The sequence below is a fragment of the Patiria miniata genome, unplaced genomic scaffold, assembly GCF_015706575.1.
Source record: "Patiria miniata isolate m_02_andy unplaced genomic scaffold, ASM1570657v1 HiC_scaffold_18, whole genome shotgun sequence".
NCBI lineage: Eukaryota > Metazoa > Echinodermata > Asteroidea > Valvatida > Asterinidae > Patiria > Patiria miniata.
The window spans coordinates 11,180,502-11,203,006 of NW_024037056.1; the positions used below are offsets into that span (position 1 = coordinate 11,180,502).

The 22,505-nt window shown below is 41.1% G+C and overlaps 2 protein-coding genes across 2 annotated transcripts; one reads left to right on the top strand and one right to left on the bottom strand.

Moving 5' to 3' along the window:
• Nucleotides 1-2,788: 2,788 nt before the first annotated feature.
• Nucleotides 2,789-11,239, bottom strand: LOC119724581 (phosducin-like protein 3). Its single transcript, XM_038195689.1, has 6 exons — nucleotides 11,137-11,239; nucleotides 8,124-8,256; nucleotides 7,376-7,457; nucleotides 6,094-6,237; nucleotides 4,592-4,800; nucleotides 2,789-3,592 (listed from the first exon to the last, which is right to left on the bottom strand). Exons 1-6 carry the CDS (start codon nucleotides 11,140-11,142, stop codon nucleotides 3,456-3,458), a joined length of 711 nt encoding a protein of 236 aa, XP_038051617.1. The 5' UTR covers nucleotides 11,143-11,239; the 3' UTR covers nucleotides 2,789-3,455.
• A 4,796-nt stretch (nucleotides 11,240-16,035) lies between these two features.
• Nucleotides 16,036-22,505, top strand: LOC119724582 (slit homolog 3 protein-like). The gene is made up of 2 exons (XM_038195690.1): nucleotides 16,036-16,396; nucleotides 18,715-22,505. The coding sequence occupies exon 2, from the start codon at nucleotides 18,802-18,804 to the stop codon at nucleotides 20,611-20,613; it is 1,812 nt and encodes a 603-aa protein (XP_038051618.1). The 5' UTR covers nucleotides 16,036-16,396; nucleotides 18,715-18,801; the 3' UTR covers nucleotides 20,614-22,505.

Here is a 22,505-nt window from a genome sequence, read left to right on the forward strand (position 1 = left end):
TCATGGACGAACACTACGGCTCGAAGTCCTGGAGGAATCGTCAATTAGTGCCGACTATCTCAAGGCGATATCTACAGCAGCAACGATCATGTTCCAAGTTGAAGTAGGGCTACTGTCTCCCCCCTCAAAGCAAAACACCGCAAGTCCGCAACAAACTTCTACATTAGCTGTCAATTCCCCATCAAATACACCAATTATCACTTGGTCAACACTCGGTCAAAATGTGATCCCGACTCGATATTAAAGTCCGTTCGCCATCTAGAAGCCGATTAGAGAGTGTATACCAGCCATGCTAGCCACCTGTTGTATTCAACCTAGTTTTGTTGAGCTCTCCAAAAGACCCCCACTACAAATCGATTCAGTGGAACACTATTATCATACGCAAATAAAAAGACTTGTTATGTCTGAAAGCAACACAGAAAGCCTCAATAGTCTGCATGTATAAGGTTGTTTGGTTGGTTTCTGCGTAGCTCTATTTGATCAAGTGTTGGCGGTAGATAATAGACTGGTGACGCCGTTGCCATGGTGCGCGGAGCAGCGGGGTCGTCGAGCTATTGACTTGCGCCGTCACGGTTCGTGGGTATAGCTGTGTATTATCAGCCGGAAGAGGTCGCACTTTCATTAAAGGGAAAATACAACATTTGCAAACATCAAAAAATAATACTATCAAATCATTTTGAAATACCTTGCTGGACTGTTAGTGAATGACAGTGTAAAGCATCCTGTAAAATCATGGCACCTGGTATACTGTCATTTTCAAGAAAAGTGGTATTTTTGTATCAATTTCCAACGCTGATCGGCCAATCAGCGTTGGAAAAAAACTGGCTTTGGAACCAGACTACAGGAAAATGATTGTTTTTCTTGGTTTTTATAGCATTCACGAACCCAAAACCTCAAAAAAGTCAGTGTAACTATATTTGCTACATATTTCCAACCCCCCAATTCCATCCATTTCTGAAAATTACAGCAAAAGCAAATGATGTATATTCCCTCGGCAGAAAGAAAAGACTAACTGCTTCAAAGATATGCTTAAATTAGTTCACTTTAAAATGCGTGTCATGAGATTGCAACACAAATTAAATCGGAGCTTAAATTCAATCAGAGCTTATATTCATCAGCCCTTCCAATCGTCGTCGGGGGGGGGGGGGGGGGGGGTACGAGCGAAGATGATGATTTGTATACCTACACATGCCCAAACCGGTCCATTTAAACATGCGACAAATGTAGCAGTAAACATAGAACCAATTTTAGAAATCACAGGCCTTTTTTTTAAAGCTCTGGCAGGAGCGGTCGGTCGGTCTGTCTATCTGTCCCCGAAAATTGACCAAAAGTATGGTGTTTCATATGTGCCATCGGCGTCGCATTTTTGGCGTTGCATTTTTAAGCTCTGGCAGTGATCATTTTGATCGATTTCATGCAAGACTATCATGTGAGACTTCTTACAAGCACAGCCAGAGCTTATTCAGTTATTGTGCACTTGCACTTGTTTTTAGGTTGGGCTGAAATTACCATGACACTTTGGAGATTTGTACATGTATTTGGAAGTGGGGTTTATTTTTGGGGGGGGGGGATAAGTAGTTTAGTGAAAAAAAAGTGCCACATTTTTATTCATTTGTAAAAATGGTAACAAGTGAAAGAGGGTGTTATTACATCTAGTGGTTGTAAGGTGCTGGAACTTTACTTTCCAAAAATGTGCAAATAAGCTGTGGGGACCCCCCCCCCCCCCCCCAGATGTAAATACCCCTCGAGTGCAATATACACCACCGAAAGACGTGGCCAGTAGACATATTAACAAAAACATATTCACCTAAAGGTCTCTGGAAGTTCCTATACCATTATAGTAAATCACACACGATGACCAACAACTTAAACAACAAATATCAGTTTTGCAGTGAGTACTAAATAAGACAGAATTTATTGCAATTATGCTTTTTAACACTGCTTAAAAAACCCAAATCCCATGAAAACGTATCGAGGAGTAAACACCAAAGTACAAGGTGCAAAGCTAGAGAAAAATGATCAGTATTTTTTTGACAAATTTAAAATCTTGTGATAGTCTTATGAATGGACCTGTGACTTGTGATTTCCTTATGACTTATGATTTCCTTGTGGCTGGACTTCTGACTTGTGACTTGACTTGTGATTTCCTTAGGAATGGACTTGTAACTTGACTTGTGATTTCCTTATGTGTTGACTTATGACTTGTCTTGTGATTTCCTTGTGGCTGGACTTCTGACTTGTGACTTGACTTGTGATTTCCTTATGAATAGACTTATGGCTTGTGACTTGACTTAGGATTTACTAATGAATGGACTTGTGACTTGACTTGTGATTTTCTTGTGGTTGGACTTCTGACTTGTGACTCGACTTGTGATTTCCTTATGAATGGACTTGTGACTTGACTTGTGATTAAATTGTGGCTGGACTTCTGACTTGTGATTTGACTTGCGATTTCCTTAGGAATGGACTTGTGACTTGACTTGTGATTTCCTTGTGGTTGGACTTCTGACTTGTGACTTGACTTGTGATTTCCTTTGGAATGGACTTGTGACTTGACTTGTGATTTTCTTGCGGTTGGACTTCTGACTTCGTCTTGACTTGCAATTTCCTTATGAATGGACTTGTGACTTGTCTTTGATTTCCTTAGGAATTGACTTGTGACTTGACTTGCGATTTCCTTAGGAATTGACTTGTGACTTTCTTGTGATTTTCTTGTGGATGGAATTCGGACTTGCGACTTGACTTGTGATTTTCTTACGAATGGTCTTGTGACTTGACATGTGGTTTTCTTGTGGTTGGACTTCTGACTTGCGACTTGACTTGTGATTTCCTTGTGGCTGGACTTCTGACTTGCGACTTGACTTGTGATTTCCTTGCGGCTGGACTTCTGACTTAGGGCTTGACTTTGGATTTCCTTATGAATGGACTTGTGACTTGTCTTGTGATTTCTTGTGGTTGGACTTCTGACTTGCGACTTGACTTGCGATTTCCTTAGGAATTGACTTGTGACTTGTCTTGTGATTTCCTTGTGGTTGGACTTCTGACTTGCGACATGACTTGTGATTTCCTTATGTATTGACTTGTGACTTGTCTTGTGATTTCCTTGTGGTTGGACTTCTGACTTGCAACTTGACTTGTGATTTCCTTATGAATGGATTTGTGACTTGACTTGTGTCTTCCTTGTAGCTGGACTTCGGACTTGCGACTTGACTTGTGATTTCCTTACGAATGGACTTGCGAATTGACTTGTGATTTCCTTATGAATTGACTTTCTGACTGGACTTGCGACTTGACTTGTGATTACTTTGTGGTTGGACTTGTGATGGACTTGTGTTAGATTTGCCCACAACACTGGTAGACTGGTCCCAAAAAATACACCTTAAGATTAAAATTATTCCAATTTATTTTTGAGTTGACTATAAATAATTGAATAAAATAAAAAATATTCTAACAGTCTAGTAGTCGTCATTGTCTGAATCGTCCGCTTGATCCCGACCCCCAGCAAAGCTGACCGTTGTTCTTGTCGTTGGCTGAGGCTTTTCTTCCAACGTCGTTACCACGGCGCCCATTTCAGATAATTTCCACTCCAACTCTGCCAAGACATCAGGTAAAGACAAAGAATTTCAGTAGAGTGCCCTCAGTTGGCGAGGAAATTAAGACAATTACAAATCAGTGGTGAATAAAGTCCAAATCTATTTCACAAGAGAAGGCAAAAAAAACACATCTGTTTCCGATTACATGCCTTTCAAAAATCGGTCAGAAATTTTGTTTTTGGCCAATTTTTTTTATGCAGATTGATTGGGGTATTCAATTATATGCAAAGTTTTAGCCTGAACTATTTCCATTGCACTACAAAAGCTATACACAAAATGGCCACGAAAAGTGAATAAAACCTATCTTATTTATTATCAATATATTTACGTTCGATAATTATTTTAAAATAATGGAAAATTCAGGTCGTTCGCACCATATGCACAACGCTAGTCAAGACTGGAAGCTGGCCAAAACTCTGAAGTGTGTGATGCACTGTGCCATGTGTGGTGCACGGCCGACAGACCTCGTTTTTACGGTCGAAAATTTCGGGAAACACGCTGCATGTATCACTCCAAATACGAGTAGTGCGATTTCAAAATGAGCTCTTGAACTCTTTATTCAATAATTATTTTATTTTTATTTTGGAATTGCCGATAATTTTTTTAGGGTTGCAGCCTTAAATAGGGTCGTTCGGGTAACCGGAAGCAGAATTTTTTTTTTTTTTTGGCCTTAGACACATCATCCAGGGCAATGCATGACCTCCGCAGCGTATGACGTAACCACTTCTACGGCGTATGGCCATTCAATGGCAGTCTTTGCATGCATCTGCTGTAAACAATAAGCCGGATTTAACCTATTATGGGGTAATCCTATACAATAGCACTGCCCGGCTCTTTTTCACCAGCCAACAACCAGACTACGTCACAAGTGACAGTGAGTTACTCAATCAATAAGTGAGTGCGTTCAGAACATACAGGATTCTAGGCTGGCTCTCTGAGACCAGCAAAAACTACCAGAATACCATGATTACTTTTCTAGGCAACTAAAGTTTACCTACCTTCTAGTGTCAAATTCATGCCACCGAAATCGATCGGTCCTACGATCTGCGATTTCATGTCGCCCTCGAAGTACACAAACATGGTGGGGAGGTTCTTGTCTGGGTAGTTGGGGATGCAGGTGCTGGATATGCTCTTGAGGAACTTGGTGGCTGGAAACTTGGCGGCGAGTTGCGCGAGGTACTGGTTGATGAGGGAGCAGAGGGGAATGCTGGCCGAGGGAAATAGCGGACATTTTGGTTTTCGTCCAAAAAAGAAATTGACTGGAGCAGGGTTCGAACCAGCGACCTCCGGACGACTAATCCGGTGATCTACCAACTGAGCTATTCAGCCCTATGTTGGCGGCTTCTCATTTGCAATTTCGTGGGTTTGCAACATTGCTAATGCAACATTGCTAAATCCCTGCTTCATGGCATTTACAGGTTTATGGCTTCTGACTAGTGCCTCTTGAACAAAGACATGGACTAAATCGGGAGCCAGCAACATAGGGCTGGATAGCTCAGTTGGTAGAGCACTGGAACGGTCATCAGGAGGTCGCAGGTTCAAACCCAGCTCCAGTCAATATTTCCTTTAACCTTAACCGTAACTGAACTCAACCCATTAAAGGTCAACAGCAAGTTTTGTTTAAATCTGTTGGGATAGGTACAGTACCCCTAAACTGATGGTCTTTTACACTGGGGTTGGCATACTTAAGTCCAGAAATTAAGTCCAACAGTGTGTGTGTACAATTTCCCATGCGGGTGTTGGAATTTGCCAGAATGGGTATGGTTCCTAATAAATTAGGCTGGGGAGTTAGGGTTAAATAATTACAATTTACTTCCTCAGTTTCCCTTTGTGGTTTCTTTGAAAATATTTTTTGTGTGATTTTGTGGGCATTGCTTCTCGATTTGTAGTCAAGTGACAAGTTAATAAGCAGAAGTCAATCATAATTCAAATCACAAGTCAATCATAAGTTAAATCACAAGTCAATCATAGTCAAATCACAGGCCAATCACCAGCCAAATCACAAGTCATTTACACGTCAAATCACAAGTCAATCATAAGTCAAATCACAAGTCGATCATAAATCAAATCACAAGTCAATCATAAGTCAAATCATAGGCCAATCATCAGCCAAATCACAAGTCAATCACACGTCAAATCACAAGTCAATCACACGTCAAATCACAAGTCAATCATTAGTCAAATCACAAGTCAATCATAAGTCAAATCACAAGTTAATCACACGTCAAATCACAAGTCAATCATAAGTCAAATCACAAGTCAATCACACGTCAAATCACAAGTTAATCACAAGTCAAATCACAAGTCAATCACAAGTCAATCACAAGTCCAATCACAAGTCAATACACGCTGAGCAAAATGAATCAATTGAGTAGCCTACCATTCACAAGCAATGCACATCAAACATTTTGGCTGGTAACCTATTTGTATCGTTAAGCAAATGTTGTCCACGCTGAGCAGATTTCTATGCATAACACTCCACCTGTTTTGAATGACTTACCCCTGTTTGAAGAGATGAAGAACAACCCATACCCCTTCCCCGGCCTTGTTGACTTCTTGCACATAATCCTGGGCGGATATTTCTTTGACTTCGCCGTATTTCGCTTTCCCTTGTAACCTCTTGATTTCTTCTATCCTTTGTTGTCTAAAGTCAAAAGCACAAATACAGATATTAGCCTTACTAATAAATGGGACTTTTTCCAGGGCTTATGGGCTGTTGGCGATTTTTTTTTCCTAGGAGGGTTAGGGGCAATGTCATGAATAATGCAGTTTTTCCTTTGAATCATTGCAAGACTTAGGTTCTCGTTCTATTTTCCCCTTAATTTAAAATTATCTCAGCGATAAATTTGTAGAAGAAAAATAGCTGATGAAAATGAGCAGCGATGACGTGGATTCGAACCAGGGATCCACTAGGCTAATGTGGTAGCTCGACGACAACCGTTCTTTAACCCTTACTCTCTGAGGGTAGTTTACTGCATGTCAGTTGGTTATGCCAATGCCCTCCAGCTGCAGTTTATTGGAGGATACTTTGATGTAGCAGTGAAGGCTCCAATTGGCAGGAGTTGGAGGCCCTGGAGGGTGCCTGATACTGACCAGCTGGGGGCACTCACTTTGTTATCAGAGGACTCTCATTGTTCTCTGTGGCATGTATTGGAGTGCCTGTCCAGTTACCCTTGAAATGACATGGCAGATATTGGAGGGCCATGCAAAAAACATAGATTTTCTTGAGGCACAATTGGCATGCGTTGGAGGGTCTAGTAGGGTAAGGGGTTAAAATGCTTTAATGTATTGTAACTAGTTGAGTAACTAACAGCAATGCTGTTGATGTCATTGTCCGTTCTCATGGATAAACATGAATTATTCATGACATTGCCCCTAACCCTCCTAGGAATAAAAATTACGAGGGCTGTCGTCCCATTGTGTATGGCATATTTCCCATTGGCTTATGGGATGATTTCCAAGAGATTATGGGCTGGTTTGTCCCATGGCATATGGGATATTTTCCATTGGCTTATGTGATGTTTTCCGATAGCTTATGGGATGCTTTTGCATGGATTATGGATTATTTTCCCCACAGTCTATGTAATGTCTATGATTATGTAATGTTTTTTTTTGGTTTGTGGGATGTTTATGGATGTTTTCCTATGGGTTATGAGATTTTTCCCCCCATGGCTTATAGATGTTTCCGCATGGCTTATACATGTAGACATTTTCCCATGGCTAATACATGTAGATGTATTTCCATGGCTTATAGGGTGTTTTCTGAGGGATTCTCGCCATACCTGTATCTTAAGAGGACTTCTTCATCTTCATCATCTTCCAGTTCATCCAACTCATCTAAGGTCATGTCTTCCATTGCTTTTCCTGGTGAAAATGTCATAAAGGCAAATATGACTTCCATGTTTTTTTTTACTGGCACCTTAACCTGTGAAAACCATGGAACTTGCCTTGTGACAATAAGAACCCAATATCTTATCTACTGGCAATGATCAAATATGGCTGACCAAGGACTTTTCGACTGACGACCTTACCATGTGACAATGAGGACCCTAGTATATCAACCTGTTACAAAGAAGATCTTATCCCATTTTAAAACGACCAATGACTTTGTACTGTGACAATAAGGACCCAGGAACTAAACACTGTCACAGTGACTGATAAATAGGTCTCTCTCAAAGACAGCCATCTCTGTAGGAAAACTACAACTACTGCGTATTTTACGCAATCAAGCACGCATTGCGCAGTGTTGAAAATGTTCCAAACATGCCCGCTTGTTGTTCGAAATGTGTTCGAAATACGACGCAGCCGATGCGCGTTATGCAAGTTGATGCTCAAAATGCTGATGCACGTGGCTGGTCTGTAGGAAATGACGTCATTTGAGAGAGACCTATACTCTGGATTTATTTTTCGACTGAGGAACTTACCCTGTTCAATTGAGGACCTAGGACCTTATCACAAGACAATGAGGACCCAAAGACTCCTAGCGACATAATTGACGATGACCTAGGCATTATTGACAGAGGGCCTTACCTTGCGTCTTCTCTTGGAGCGTCTGCTCCATTAATCCGATGATGTCATCCTCCGTGACCTCTGGTTCCTCCTTGGGTGGGATGATGCCCTTTGCCCTCAGGATGTCGTTCCATTGTGTGTCTTCATTAGGGTCCTTTGATTGAAGAGATGTAGAAGAGGTTATTGAACAGTTACATTTAAAAACACCTTATTTTGGATAGTTTCAGGCTTTTACAAGGGAAATGTTCAACTGTTTTTTAATGGAAATAATGCGAGTCAACTGTTTGAAACTGTTCCTTAATCCTTAACTCCCTAGGCCCTTTTGCTAGGATGTAGCCTTAATCCTGCAAAATCCTCCAAGTGGCCTCATGGAAAAATAGCATGTAGCCTCAATCCTGCAAATTCCTCCAATATGGTCTGTGGAGGGGTGACCACTGCCTGAACCCTGCAAAGACCTGTGGCAGGAGAATTTCAAGCATAATCCAGGCCAATATTTATGCATGGCTGAGCAAAAACAACACAAGGTCCGGCCCAAGGCCTTGACAAAGTGCATCCTACAAAATCAGTAACGCACTTTTGCCATGTAACCTCAATCCTCCAAATTCCTCCACTTTGGCAAAGAGGATTTTGAAGGATTCAGGGCATTTAGGGTTAACCAATTTGCGTCAGATAACATATTTATACACACAAAGGTTTTGCGGAATTCGGAACGGATGCCGGGTAAACATGCAACGAGCGAGGCCGGAAAATATCTGTCAGCTACCTGCAGACAATGAACGAAGCCGGAAATAAGAGAGTGCTGCCCCAGGGTGATGTCTTCAACCCCCCTAGCATTGAGGTAGAGTGGAAAATAATCCCGTGCCTCGGTCCGGTCATATCAAAATAATCCCGGCAAATAAATTTTCCTTATCTTTGCCTTAACTCTAAATCCCGAGAGTGTATTGAAAAATCTGATTAAAATTTGAGGATTCAGGACTGTTTGAGGAATAAATACGAAAGGTCAAAGAACAAATAAATAAACAAAAAATATCAAACAATAAAGGCAGTGGATATTTAGCTGGATCCAGCTTTCTTTTATTAGAAAGTTTTTAAGACGATATTTTGCGGAATATGCACAGAACATGAGCAGTGACTGTTTTTTGGGGGACTTCAACATTTTTACCGTGACAAATCTTAGTCTGGTTCCGCGCCAACATTGTCGTTGTGAGTGACTTCGTATTCACGAGATAGGAATCAGATCATTTTACTAACAATTTCAGACTTTATTTCCCCTGAAAAAAATCCTCCAGAGTCACGAATCACAAAAAGAAATGTAATACTAAGTAATTAAACGCTGGACTTGGAGTACATTTAAAGTAATAAAAGAAATTTCTAAATTTTTCGGGATGAAAAAAATCAAAAATGTCGCTCGTCATCGGGAGTTGAACCAGGATCTCTCACTCATGAAATACATTGGCCATCCACTCGGCCACAGGTGCTGCAAATACGATGGTGGTAATTTGATGGTGGTAATTTGATGGTGGTAATTTGATGGTGGTAATTTAATAATACGTATAAGGCCAAAAAAAAAAAAGTCTCCGGTTTCTGGTATGGAGCTTGCCCAAAAAGTGGTGCGGCGACACAGCTTTTATATGCATAAACAGTCTTTGACGTATGACCGTACGGCCCCGCCGCACGCACGTCCAAATACACGAGGTCATACGTCACAGACTGTTTATGCATATTCATGAGTTTGCGCGGGCGCGCCTGCATATTACATACATTACAGCGCGGCCGCCATTTTGAAATCGCATGGGGGATTGCATGGGGGACGATATTTGTGGAATCTGATGACTGAAATTCGTCTTGTGGCCAGATGGATGAAAATATTGAGACCAAAGAACGTTTTTTCGAAAAGGTATGAGTTGCTCTACGACTACGAACCTTAACTTTGGAAATTTGTGTCCTGGATGAAAAGATAATCGCGATCGAAAGATGTAGCAAAATCGCTACATCGGCGGCCAACAAAATTCAGTCTCTGTAGCTGGAGTTACCCAGCCCTGAGTTTTATCATTGGGTTGTCTATTAGGGCTGGAGCGAATTTTTCTCGTAACTTGTAGTATAGGCAAACATTTTTGGAAAATGTTCAATTTTGTCCCCGTTACACACTAATTGCAACTGCAACTCACCCCAAACTTGCCTGGAATAACCATTACACAGGTCCTTGAAGTAAAAAACGATCCACGATGAAGATTCAGCCTACAATTGCAGTGAAAACAGGAGGAATAACCGCTAACTTGACAACCTTGCTGGATTGGCCAGGACCGCAATTGGTTTGTGCACAAAAAAAATTGTGTACAATGAATGGCGGTCGATTAACAGGCACAGAGAGCGATCGCTGTCAACTACTCGTTTTTGCCGGCTGCGCTGGCTGTTGGCGCATGACGTCACGCGGAAGCGTAACACCCGATGACTGTTTCATGCACTAATATAAGGTTTACCACTCGCATCACAGCTTTGGTACTGGAACCGCAACCAATGATAAAACTCAGGGCTGGGTAACTCCAGCTACAGTCTCTGTGGAAGCATCGGGCGTCTGGCCGTACTACAGAGCTTGCGATTGTACTGTACGGCCAGACGCAGTCGGGCTAGGCCTACGCATGTAAGCGTCAAAGAGGGCACTGTTCAATATATAGCAATTAGCAGGTTTAAACTTTAATATCCAGCTAAGTAAATATCCTTATCAAAATTAAATCCAATGTTTCTATTATAGTTCAATTAGTTGAGACGAAATCAATAAGGCCCTAGCACTTATTTGGTAGTACAGGGTAATGGCGAAATTTACACTTGGTGTCTGTCTTCATCACAGTCTTTATTTACATGGTAAAATGTTCATGACCAAATATGGACATAGCTCAATTCTGAATCATCACAATCACCGACGTGACGTCCGTGCATCAGAACGACAAAACTAATCCCGTAAATCATCTCCAAATTCACGTTATATCCTTTTCGAAATTGACACAGTATACTCCGAATTATATACCACACATACCTGCATCTTCTGGTCTTTGAAAGCTAATTACGGAGGAGGAAATTTCGTCCGAAATCTAAGATTTATCCCAAGTCAAGATCAAGAACTCAACATGCCAAACATTGGATATGTATTGTCGGGCTCCCTTCTTCGCTACTAATAAAAAAAGCTACGAGTAAATCTTTCAATACGGGTATCAGACTACTTTTCACTTCCGCGCATGCTTAACGCTTCCGCGTGTAAAGACTTGCGCCCTCTATTGACAACAAAAATACACTTTTATTCAAGTCGGGTTGGTGCCTTTTACGCGTGGCACTCCCAAAAATAACATTTTCAAATGTTCTAGCATCACATCGACTCCAGTCGAGTCATTTTAAAGAAGTGACTCGAGTCGAGTCGAGTCATTAGGCCAAGAAGGTTGAGTCGAGTCGAGTGACGGTGTGTAGTCGAGTCGAGTCGAGCAATTTTTTTCTCCTGTTTTTTTTTTTTTCTAATTTTTTTTTTTGTATCTCCAGACGGTAGGGTTTATATGTTTATTGCAAGTATTCGGTGCATGTTGAATTTCTCCCTTTTTAATACATGTTCCTCCCACATTGCCATTTTTATAGCTTTGTCCCCCTCCAGATGGTGGAACTTTCCCTTTTTACCTTGCCAGGCCCTTTCAGGGTTTCCCCCCTGTTCCTACGCCTGAGTCCTAGGTCCCCCCTTCTCCCTTTTTACTACTGCTACATTGGTGTATGTACATGTATGTGTGCTGAATTTGTCCATGTCTGACGTTTTCTGTGTGATAATGAACAAATGTAGATGTTTTTATTTATAAATAAATGTAATTTCGTAATGTTCTTATTGTATCATTGATGTGAATAACAATAAAGTTATTTCAATATATTTAGCTCCATCAATTCGAGTTACAAATATTTGAACTTTTTACAATAAATAAACACAAGAGAGAACTAGAAAGTCTTTTTTTTGGTGGCTTTTTAAATTTTACATTCGGGCTACTTTATGTGGTGACACAACATCTCTTAATGAAAATAAAAAGGGGGTGCCAGCTGATCGCCATTCAACTAATGGGGACACTGATCAAACCACGTATGTATTATGTATATACAATATTCACAAACATTCTAAGCACCGGCATAAGTCTAGTCATTGCAAATATTTTTCTGACCACTGAAACCATATTTGTTTTTTAGCAAAGGATCATCTTTCAAACATCATTTTAGTTTGGAGTCATTGAATCAGCTATTCTGAGCTATAGGCCTAGAATCGTTATAGTAGGCTACAATTTTTATTCGGAGACGAGAAAGTCCCCCCGTCCCCCACCGATTGACGCTTAAAAAGGTCGAGTCATTATGGTGCATGAGGGACTCGAATCGAGTCGAGTCATTTGCTTGCAGTGACTCGAGTCTAGTCGAGTTTATTTGCCCTTATGGACTCGAGTCGAGTCCAGTCGCCAAAAATCGAGTCGAGTCATTGACTCGAATCATTACAACTCTGGCCGCAAAAAAACAATTTGGCATTTTAAGGAATGGGGGCCGGATCGAGTTGTTGAACTCTTATCGTGCAAAGCCTGAATAGGCTGACAATGCCCGGCTTATTCACTTGACTGAGACCTTCAGAATTGTGTTGCAACGTTTTGGGAGAATAGTTTGGATGTTTCTCCACACTAAATTAATTAATGTTAAAGGGAAAATACAACATTTGCAAACATCAAAAAATAAAACTACCAAATCATTTTGAAATACCTTGCTGGACTGTTAGTGAATGACAGTGTAAAGCATCTTGTAAAATCATGGCACCTGGTATACTGTCATTTTCAAGAAAAGTGGTATTTTTGTATCAATTTCCAACGCTGGTCGGCCGACCAGCGTTGAAAAAAAACTGGCTTTTCTTCAAATACTGGCCCCAATTGACCATCGCACTTGTTTGCAATCGATTACACACCTATGAACGGGTACAAGCCAGCTAGACTGGTTCCCTGACCTTACAATTCCCCAATGTATATAACCTGCTCTGTTTCTTCTAATATGGAGTCAGGGAACCAGACTACAGGAAAATGATTGTTTTTCTTGGTTTTTATAGCATTTTCGAACCCAAAACCTCAAAAAAGTCAGTGTAACTATATTTGCTATATATTTCCAACCCCCCAATTCCATCCATTTCTGAAAATTACAGCAAAAGCAAATGATGTATATTCCCTGGCCTACATGTAGTTAACATTGGTCATATAGGGAAGGCGGGGGGGGGAGGCAAAACCAATTACAAGTCATATAAATTGCGCGGTGCTTTATGTCTGCAATACCTGCCCAAAAATACCCTAGGCCTGTTGTTGTTTTGCTTTGGTCCTGAAACCGAAACCAGTGATGGCACATTGAACAATATCCTGTTCAACATCGGGAAAAAACCCCAAACAACCAACCCACCCAACCAACAAACAAACAAAACAACGATCACATAAAAAAAACCAATTTTTCCTGTGTCATATAAAATTTGGACTCCTTTCAAATCTGGTCTCCTTTACCTTTAACCATTACCCATGACTTGTCACTGTCGTAGTAACTATGTTCACAAGACATGCTCAATACAGTCTAGTTGGTCGGCCATATAATGCGAGTCCAAATTTCATACCACATTCGGCGCTCTTCCTTCGCGGGCTTCTTTAGCCAGTGACATCCTGGAGCAGTAGGGAGGATTTCAAGTATAATCCAGGCCCAAATCTATGCACGGCTGAGCATAAACAACACAAGGTCCGGCCCATTATGTACACAAAAACTGTAAAAAAAAAAACCAAAAAAACTAACAACTGCGGTGCGAGAACGGAAATCCGGTCGGCCAGAGAAGATAATTGTTTTATATTTAGGCCTACATGCCTACACCATGTTTACACTCAAAGTTGATTTCCGATCCGGAAAACTTGACTTGACTGACACTTGACTGACACATAATAATGGCATGGTGATAATGTCTGGGATGATGTCATTTTGGGAAATGTATTAAAAGGTTCTCATTTAGAACACGGCCAAGCCTATGGCTATATTCGTATAAGTTGGGGCAGGATTTAGCCCATCGTAATCCCATACGAGAGCACTGCCCGAGTGCCCGGCTCTCATCAGCCAACCAGAATAAGATCTAGTTTTCATAAGGTTTAAATCGGCATTTTTAAGCACCTTTTATTAGCTTTTATTTTTTAAATTCCAGCAAGATTTGCGAAAATATAGGCCCACAGAAAACATCAGGTTTGCACGTCAGTCCAAAATAATTTACTGCATTACCAATAAGTTAAAGCAATAATTGTTTGCACCAGAGAGGGATCGGTTCTTTAACAATATTTTTGACTTCACGAATCAGGGTAATTTGTATTCAATATTTTTGTTTCGATCGTATCAAACCGTCGTTTCGTTCCACTGGCCTTCAAAAGATTGGTTTCTCGAGTTCACTCAAAGCTGACTCAGAACAGCACAAAAAAATGAAACCACTTGTGAAACTGTAAGTTTTGGCTTCAAAAAAATCAACATTTTATTGTCACTCTAACGCATTGCTGTTAAGGTTTTGTGACTAAAATCGAAACCTTCCAGATCCTCGTTCTCCATTGTTGAGTTTTCAGGTCGTTAATTTTCGCAAATATTTTCAACGGGGAAAATACAATCCGCTAGGCTTTATACTGGCCAAAATAGGGCGAGGGGAAACAAGACTACAAAATATCTAAGTTCAGGGTGTACCTAAGTAATCTAAACATCATTGCAGGCAATCAAGAATTGAAGGGGGTGCGGGCTGGGTGTAAGTTAGAAGTCGATGATTTTTTTTCATGAGGTGGACAGAAAGCTGATGCAATGAATCAAATTGTACGATATACAGGGTGAGTAAAAAAATATCCCCGAAACCCATGATGTTGGGACTATTGTTTTAGTGAAGTTCTGCATGTAGCACTTTCAAAATCTTTAAAACGATGGATGTGTTTAAAATTGAAAATTACATGAGTGATATGAATGATTCTTGTATCTAAAAGAAAGCTTAAGAATTGGGCTTTCATATCCTAGATTTTGAAAGTGCTACATGCAGAACGTCACTAAAACCATGGTCTCGACATTTGGGTTCCGTTTTTTTGTTACTCACCCTGAAGTGTACCGACGTTTAGAGAACCGTTCGGAAAATCAGAGATTGTTTCCAGTAATTTATAAGTGGTTTATAGCCCCCACCTCCCCCAGATACGACTTTGGAAAAATTGTAAAACTAATGGGTTTTCTGACAGTATTTTTAAGAAGTAAACTTTCGGGGTATAAGAAACAGTGCCGTAGCCAGGATTTTTTCAGTAGGAGCTAGGGGGGTGAGGAGGATGGACCAACAACATTTTCCCATAATTTCAGGCCACCGCAAGTGCTGAAAATTCGAAAAGCAGGGGAGGGGGGGGGGACACACTTCCTTGGCAAGCGGCAAATGTCAGAGTTTTGCCCCCCCCCCCCCTGCAGTTCCTCCAGGCACACCGCCCCCCCCCCCCCTTGGCTACGCCACTGATGATCATGTAAACAAATGGAAATATATATATATATATTTGGCTTGGGGTACTAAGTATACACTTCAATTAAATCATTGTCCAATCGAATCCAGATTAAATTTAAGCCTCGAGCGATATGTTTTAAAATTTGGTGCGGATTTTTTCAGTCCCGTCCTAATTTTCGCGCAAACCTAAAAAAAATTACTCATAAATGTAAAATTACTCATAAATGCATAAATAGACGCATTTCTCATGCCGTATATATATCTGCAAAGAAGCCATGAAAAGAAAACGAATACACTCTTTTCACGATTGAATGAGCTATTTGGCAAAAACACTCAACACAATGGTGTTTCCCGCTCACGCTGCACGTCCTGGAAAGTACCCGGCGGAGTACGAAATCAAACGGGAATTCCCTGACTAGTAAGCGTCATTGTATATTTTCAAGGGTGTGCTGTTTGCATAAATTGCGATATCCATTTGCAGGCTAGAAGCTGCGCCAAACAATGAAGTCACCAAACCGTCAGGGAAGTCTACTTAACGACTGACCTTCAAGCTTCAAGTGGGTCGGGTACGAAATAAAAAGCACTCACTGAGCACCACCGTCTGCAAACCTGAACCGCCTCACGTCAGAGAACAGGCTGTTGGTATACGCACAATATAAGTGTGGGCAGCGCCGCTTTGTCATAACTTTGCACCGAACTGAAATCGTGTTGCTCACTGGATCCCGGATATTCTGTTTTCCGCATATACACTCTTGGCAAAGGTTTTGCATCAACCAAACTGGTGAGTACACTGAACATAGAGCCTACAGCAGCTGCAGGTGCAATGCAAAGTAAAAATAGACATAGAGCAATGCTGCAACCGAACAAAGACAAAAAACCCAATATGGATAAATTTAAACAAAATATTCTGATTTCAGCAAATCCTGACATTATGTTTGTTTATAACTTCTACAGTTTTGCAGCTACATTATAAACACTTTAGACAGATTTTAAATGTGGAAATTGTAGGCCGGTTTTAGTATCAAACGTGTAATCAATCCTAACAATAGTTGTTTACGACGAAGTGGCGCGCAGAAGAGGTCCTATTGACAGCGTTGGAAAAACCCTGGCAGATTTCCAAGTACAAGTACCTGGGAAAACCCTTGGACACGCAACAACAGAATAGACTTTACACCAGTCCCGCGCGTCACGTGCTAAAAATAGGTATCTACAACAACTAAGGGTATTTCCCTTATGTGACCTGGCTGTACTTCTGGTTTCACTTTATTTGTAGGTCTGACTACTTAGAGCATGAATTCATTGTGAATTGAAGTTAGAAATGCTATAATAAACCTATATAAAAATGACAACTGCTTCACACACTTAATTGCTATTAATACTATACAAGCAGGAAAGAAAAATTATTTTCGTACCAAAGTCCAAAATAAGAATATATCAGTTAGATAACTTTTAAAACTGATAAGTACTCGCACGCAGTAAAGATGGAAAGACAGAGGGAAAACAATTACAGATTGTGACATGCGTTGCTATTTTATGTGTGAAAGTTTACTTATTGCAGTAACTTAAAATAGTTCTCAAAAAGTTCCCGCAAAACCACTGCACGCGTTTTTTCATACTTTTGTCTGAATTTAGACTTTTTGAATCTAACAGCAAAACGTGATCATTATCTAGAAAGAAATCCATCTTTCAGACCTTTCATACATTTTTTAGATTTTTGTTTGAAACTGGCAATCTCATCCCTGCGTAAGCCGTTATTTCGAAATTAAACATGTATGTGTGATGATGTAATTTCATATTTTAGAAAGTGAAGCCTACATGTACATCGATCCTTATATACGGATGTTTTAGTAAAGTTGCAAAACCACATAAGTGATCATATTTATTTGCCAATCGCGGTCATACAGAGTATAATATCAACTATCGTCATATCATAATTATGAGGAGTAGCTAAATATAATGTGTTGTGCTTATAATATGTAGCGCTTTATATACCACATGTCTCAAAGTGCTTCAAAATTATTACCCCTGTCTATTAGGCCAAAAAAAAGTCTCCGCTTTCTGGTATGCGCGCGCGTCGCCGTAGCCATGCGCGTCGGCAAAATGAAAAAGTTTTTTTTTCAATGAAAGATGATGTCTCAAAACCGCCAAACTCACTGGTTTGACTGGAATCCTGCTGCTGCACAATTTTAACGTGTTTTTAGATTGGGTTATGGTCGAGAATGAGCTTTATGTGGCCTCTTGGGCTCCCATATATTTGCACTAAGTTTAGTCGGGCACCATTTGCAGTCATCAGCCGACATTTGAAGCAAAACAATCAGGTAAAAAAAAAAAAAAAAAGCCGCGTCGCCGCACCACTTTTTGGGCAAGCTCCATACCAGAAACCGGAGACTTTTTTTGGCCTTAGGCCATGAGACCAGTTTCCTGCAGCAGCTCGAGATCAGCGCATTGTGGTCTCTACTTTTACAGCTGCTCAGTTATACTCCTGGGTGGAGAGAGGCAATTTAAAGTGTCGAACCCTCGTACCACGGCACACGAGTCGAGTATAAACACCGTCACCATTGGGCCACGGCGCTCCACAATTTCTCCAACCAAACTACTGTAATAATTGTTCTCTTTAAATTTCTCAACAGCGTAACCTTTAAATAGAACGGAAACACGTTTGGCACAATTCCCTCTAGTTCCGTTTAGTTTTACGAGAAACTTTCACTTTCCCCGCACGCATTAGGCCTATATTTACTTTCATTTCTCAATCATTGCCTTTAAAATAGTTAGTTTGCTCACTGCTATTTATACAAACATGTATCGTCCGATAAATAAATAGATTATTTATATTTCGTTTTATAGAAACAAGGTCTACAGAGAAAGCATTACTACATACAATAGGTGATGAGCTTTCACTCTGGTTAGTACTTAAATGCGCATGTACCCAATGTACGTGTTTCAGGATGAGTCGCTGTAGAACATAGGAAAACAATAACTGGCATACTTATCTTAGTATGCGAAAAATACCTGTCTGCATTTGGACTTTTGTGAACGATACTTTGATAGACTGCCTTTCCTCTTCGTCTAATGGCAGTTTTCTTTACACTTGATTTATAGGGTTCATCATCTAAACTTGCTGTTCGGGAGCCTCAAGGTGAAATTGTCTCATAACATCTTCTCGAATCAAACCAATCGTCGGGAACCATGCAGTCTAGACCGAGTTTCTTCAACATGGCGCGCGTTCACACTGTTGTGCTTCTCCTGCTGTGCCAAGCGTTCTTGATGTTTCATCCTGTGTTGGCGGTTTCAGAGCGCACTGATCCCAACAGTCCGCCGACGACCTACGGTGAATGTCTCCAGGAGTGCCAATCCGACACGGATGTGAGGTGCATCGCCTGTGGACTCGACACCATCCCGACTACTCCGGATTGTAAGAGAGCCACCACACTGGAACTGGCGTCGAACGACATCAGGGAGCTGCGACTGGGAGTCTTCGCCGGGTTTAATGAGTTATCAATCCTCGTGCTTACGGACAACGAGATTCGAGATATCCCTCGGGGTGTCTTGAGTGATCTGGGGACCCTGACGGCGTTGTACGTCGACTGGAACAATCTGACAAGTCTCCGGGAGGGGGCGTTCGAAGGCCTGGTGAGCCTGAGAGACCGCCTGATTCTCACTGGCAACCAGATCACAAGGATCACCACGGGGGTGTTCAATACCCTGACTCTCACTCCTATCCTAGCCGTAGACAGCAACCACATTGAGTCCATCCAGCCTGGTGCATTCCAAGGCATGGCCAAGCTGTCCACTCTGCTCCTGGGAAAGAATCGCATCTCCAGTATCGCCAGTGGGACTTTTTCCGAGCTGGGGAAGTTGAGAATGCTCGACCTGAGCTACAACCGCATTGAAACTCTTGAGGGTGGTGCTTTCGAGGGGTTGGTGAGCTTGCAGGAGCTCAAACTGAACTCCAATCGCATCATCAGCGTGGCAGCGATTGAAAGCCTTCCGCGGTTGAGCCACCTGACACTCGCAGACAATGAAATAGAGTCTCTTGGGGACAACCGTTTTCTCGAGAGTAAGTTGCAAGAAAAGGAGTTTACTGTTACTTTCCAGAAGAATCCACTGAGATGCAGCTGTTCTGTAGAATGGCTAAGGCTGTGGTACAGGAAACACGAGACCACAGATGAGGAAAAGGCGATGTGTGCGGCTCCCGCTGAATACGAAGGCAGATTACTCACAGATATCCACACACCTCTTCCGTGTAAACGGCCAGCCGTGGCTACCACCAGTAATCCTTTGATGGACGCCTTGAATCCAAACCAGGCTGAGCCTTTGCTTAACACCACAATGTCTATCATCGTCACCATAGTGGCTTTAGGCCTGATAATCCTTGCGATAGGTACTTACCTGGTGTTGAGAAGATACAGACGGAAGATGGGGGCTCATAGAGAAGCAGAGAAAGACGACGAGGCACCAGAACCGGGACCAGAAGACCCGAATTTGGCCAGCGGTTACAGTACTTTCGTGGAGCGCGACACAGACGCAGCAGGAGACTCCCTGATTGGTCAGACCACCGCGCCGCATCCTCCCCCGATGGCCAACGGACACGTCTTTCACGAAACGGAGCAGGAGGAGACGTCGTCTTTTTTGCCCTCGCACAATTACCTTCCCGTGAAGGAACTGAATTCTCCGAGGGAACCCTTGCAGCCTAGAGTACCGTCTACAATGGCGCCTCCCCCGCCGGTGAACTCGACGGTTTCGCCAGTAAATTCGCCGGTCTCCTCGTTGGAACCCGATGTCGTGTGCCGGATAGACTTCGACGAACGGGGTTCAATGGTCATCACCACCCCAGAGTCCGAGCTTGACGAGGGCAACATGGAACCCACTGACCAATTTATCTGCCCTGAGGAGGTCAAATACGCCAAACTGGACCACTTTAGGCCGACTCAGTCCAGCTCTCGGCCCTGCAACGGGGGCTACATAGCACCCCGAGATTTGGCGGGATACCCGACGTGAATAGACCGATTTACGCGAGCGCAGCCTCTTTCGGGTTGTACCGTGTTGCATATACTCAATGCATTTCGATTCGTGCAAATACTTTGCCATTAGTAAGAGCACGTCGGGCACACATACTCCCGGGCGTTTTACTGCGAAAGTTAGTTTGAAACATGTATAAGGTTATCTTTCAAATTTAAAAGTTCCGAAATACCTTAAGGAAATTAGATACTGCTGTCTGTAAAATTAAAGGAAAATAATCATGTAATACAATTTTGTACATTGTAAAAAGGATTAAGAAATGCTAATTAAAGGTGAACTAAAATGGACAATTGTATACAGATGCACTATATGGTGCGCTAACAGAGCAGAAAAGATGTTTTTTCCCCCTGGTACGAGTACTTTATCATGAGTGTACGAGTAATGAGTACAAGGGTCTGGTTTTTTTGTCTTTCGAGTAGTACATGACATTTGTACAGGGTGTTGCAAATAGAAGGAAACCCACTTTTGACAGCAATTTTCACCTACTTGTTGAGCATATTTCAAAAATTCAATTTAATGGTTTTAAAATATTGATCTTCAAACATAAGTGACGAAAAAAAATGATTGCAAATGCATATTTTGTCTCGGAGATATGGAAGTTTAAAATGGCATGTGCCAAACATGTTTATCCACGGACGGCTTTATCCATCCGCTTGACTGAGCTCCGGAGCTTCATTTGAATACAAAAAACCACTTATAGCCTTACACGTGGACAACAGTGATTTTGGTGAATTGTATTCAAATTAGCATAGTAACACTATTCTTGCGATTTTTGAGAGATTTTCTCCATGTATGGTTGAAGAGCTGTACTCCATCTTATAAAAACAAACAGTTCAAAGAAGTTAGGCCTAAGTAAGCCAGTTAAAGTTCATGTCAAAGTGGGTTTCCTTCTTTTTGTACCACCCTGCATAGTATTCAACACTGCCATGTAAATACGTGTATTGGATGGATTACGTTTGCTTTATAACATGCAATGATGCAACAAGGAAGTAGTTTGTTTTTTGATCTGCCAGATTTATGCAATACGTCAACTCTAGCTTCACCAGAATGGTTATTGTAAGCAAATGTACATGTACATAATATATATATTTAATTAATCTGTGATTGAGCATTACAATTAATCTTGTATAAACATTATATTTTGTTTGAAAAATTATACCATTTATATACTTTCATGTAAATTTAAATTCGTAGGAGAAGGATTTCTCAATCATCTGGTCATTGTTTATTATAGGCAACGACATTTCCCGATGTTTGGTCGCAAAACGTTCTCTGTTCTTTACCGGAATTTCCTCTCCGTTTCTCCCAATACCATTTCTCTGAAACTTTGAACGATATTCCTTTTCGTTTAGATATCTCTGATAACATTAAGGGGAAATGTGTACTAAACCTGATCATTTTTTAAAATAATGTTTAACACCCTTCCCCTAACAAAAGAGATTTGGGTTTAACAAATGGTTATGGTATAGCATGATGTAATTGCAACATTATACTCTTTCTTCTTTTTCTCAATGGTATACGATTGCAAGAAATCGATCCACATTATATAATGTACATAGTATATGTAAAACATTAATGCAGCTGTTTTTTTTTCATTATAAAAAAAATTATATGAAGGCGAATAAGAACTGTAAACAGCAATCGCGTTTTTAAAATCAGTTGTAGTAACACTAACTGGACTTAATAAAATTTCCATCGACTTTCAACATAAGTATTCCTTAAATTAGCTTCATTTCTGATAACAATTATAGATGGGGATATAGTTGAGATAGGACTCAGTAAACATAAAAGTGAGAAGTTATCTCTGGATTTAATTTGTATGTGAAAATCACAATACTTAAAGCTGTAAATAAAATTTGCAAAACTTGAAA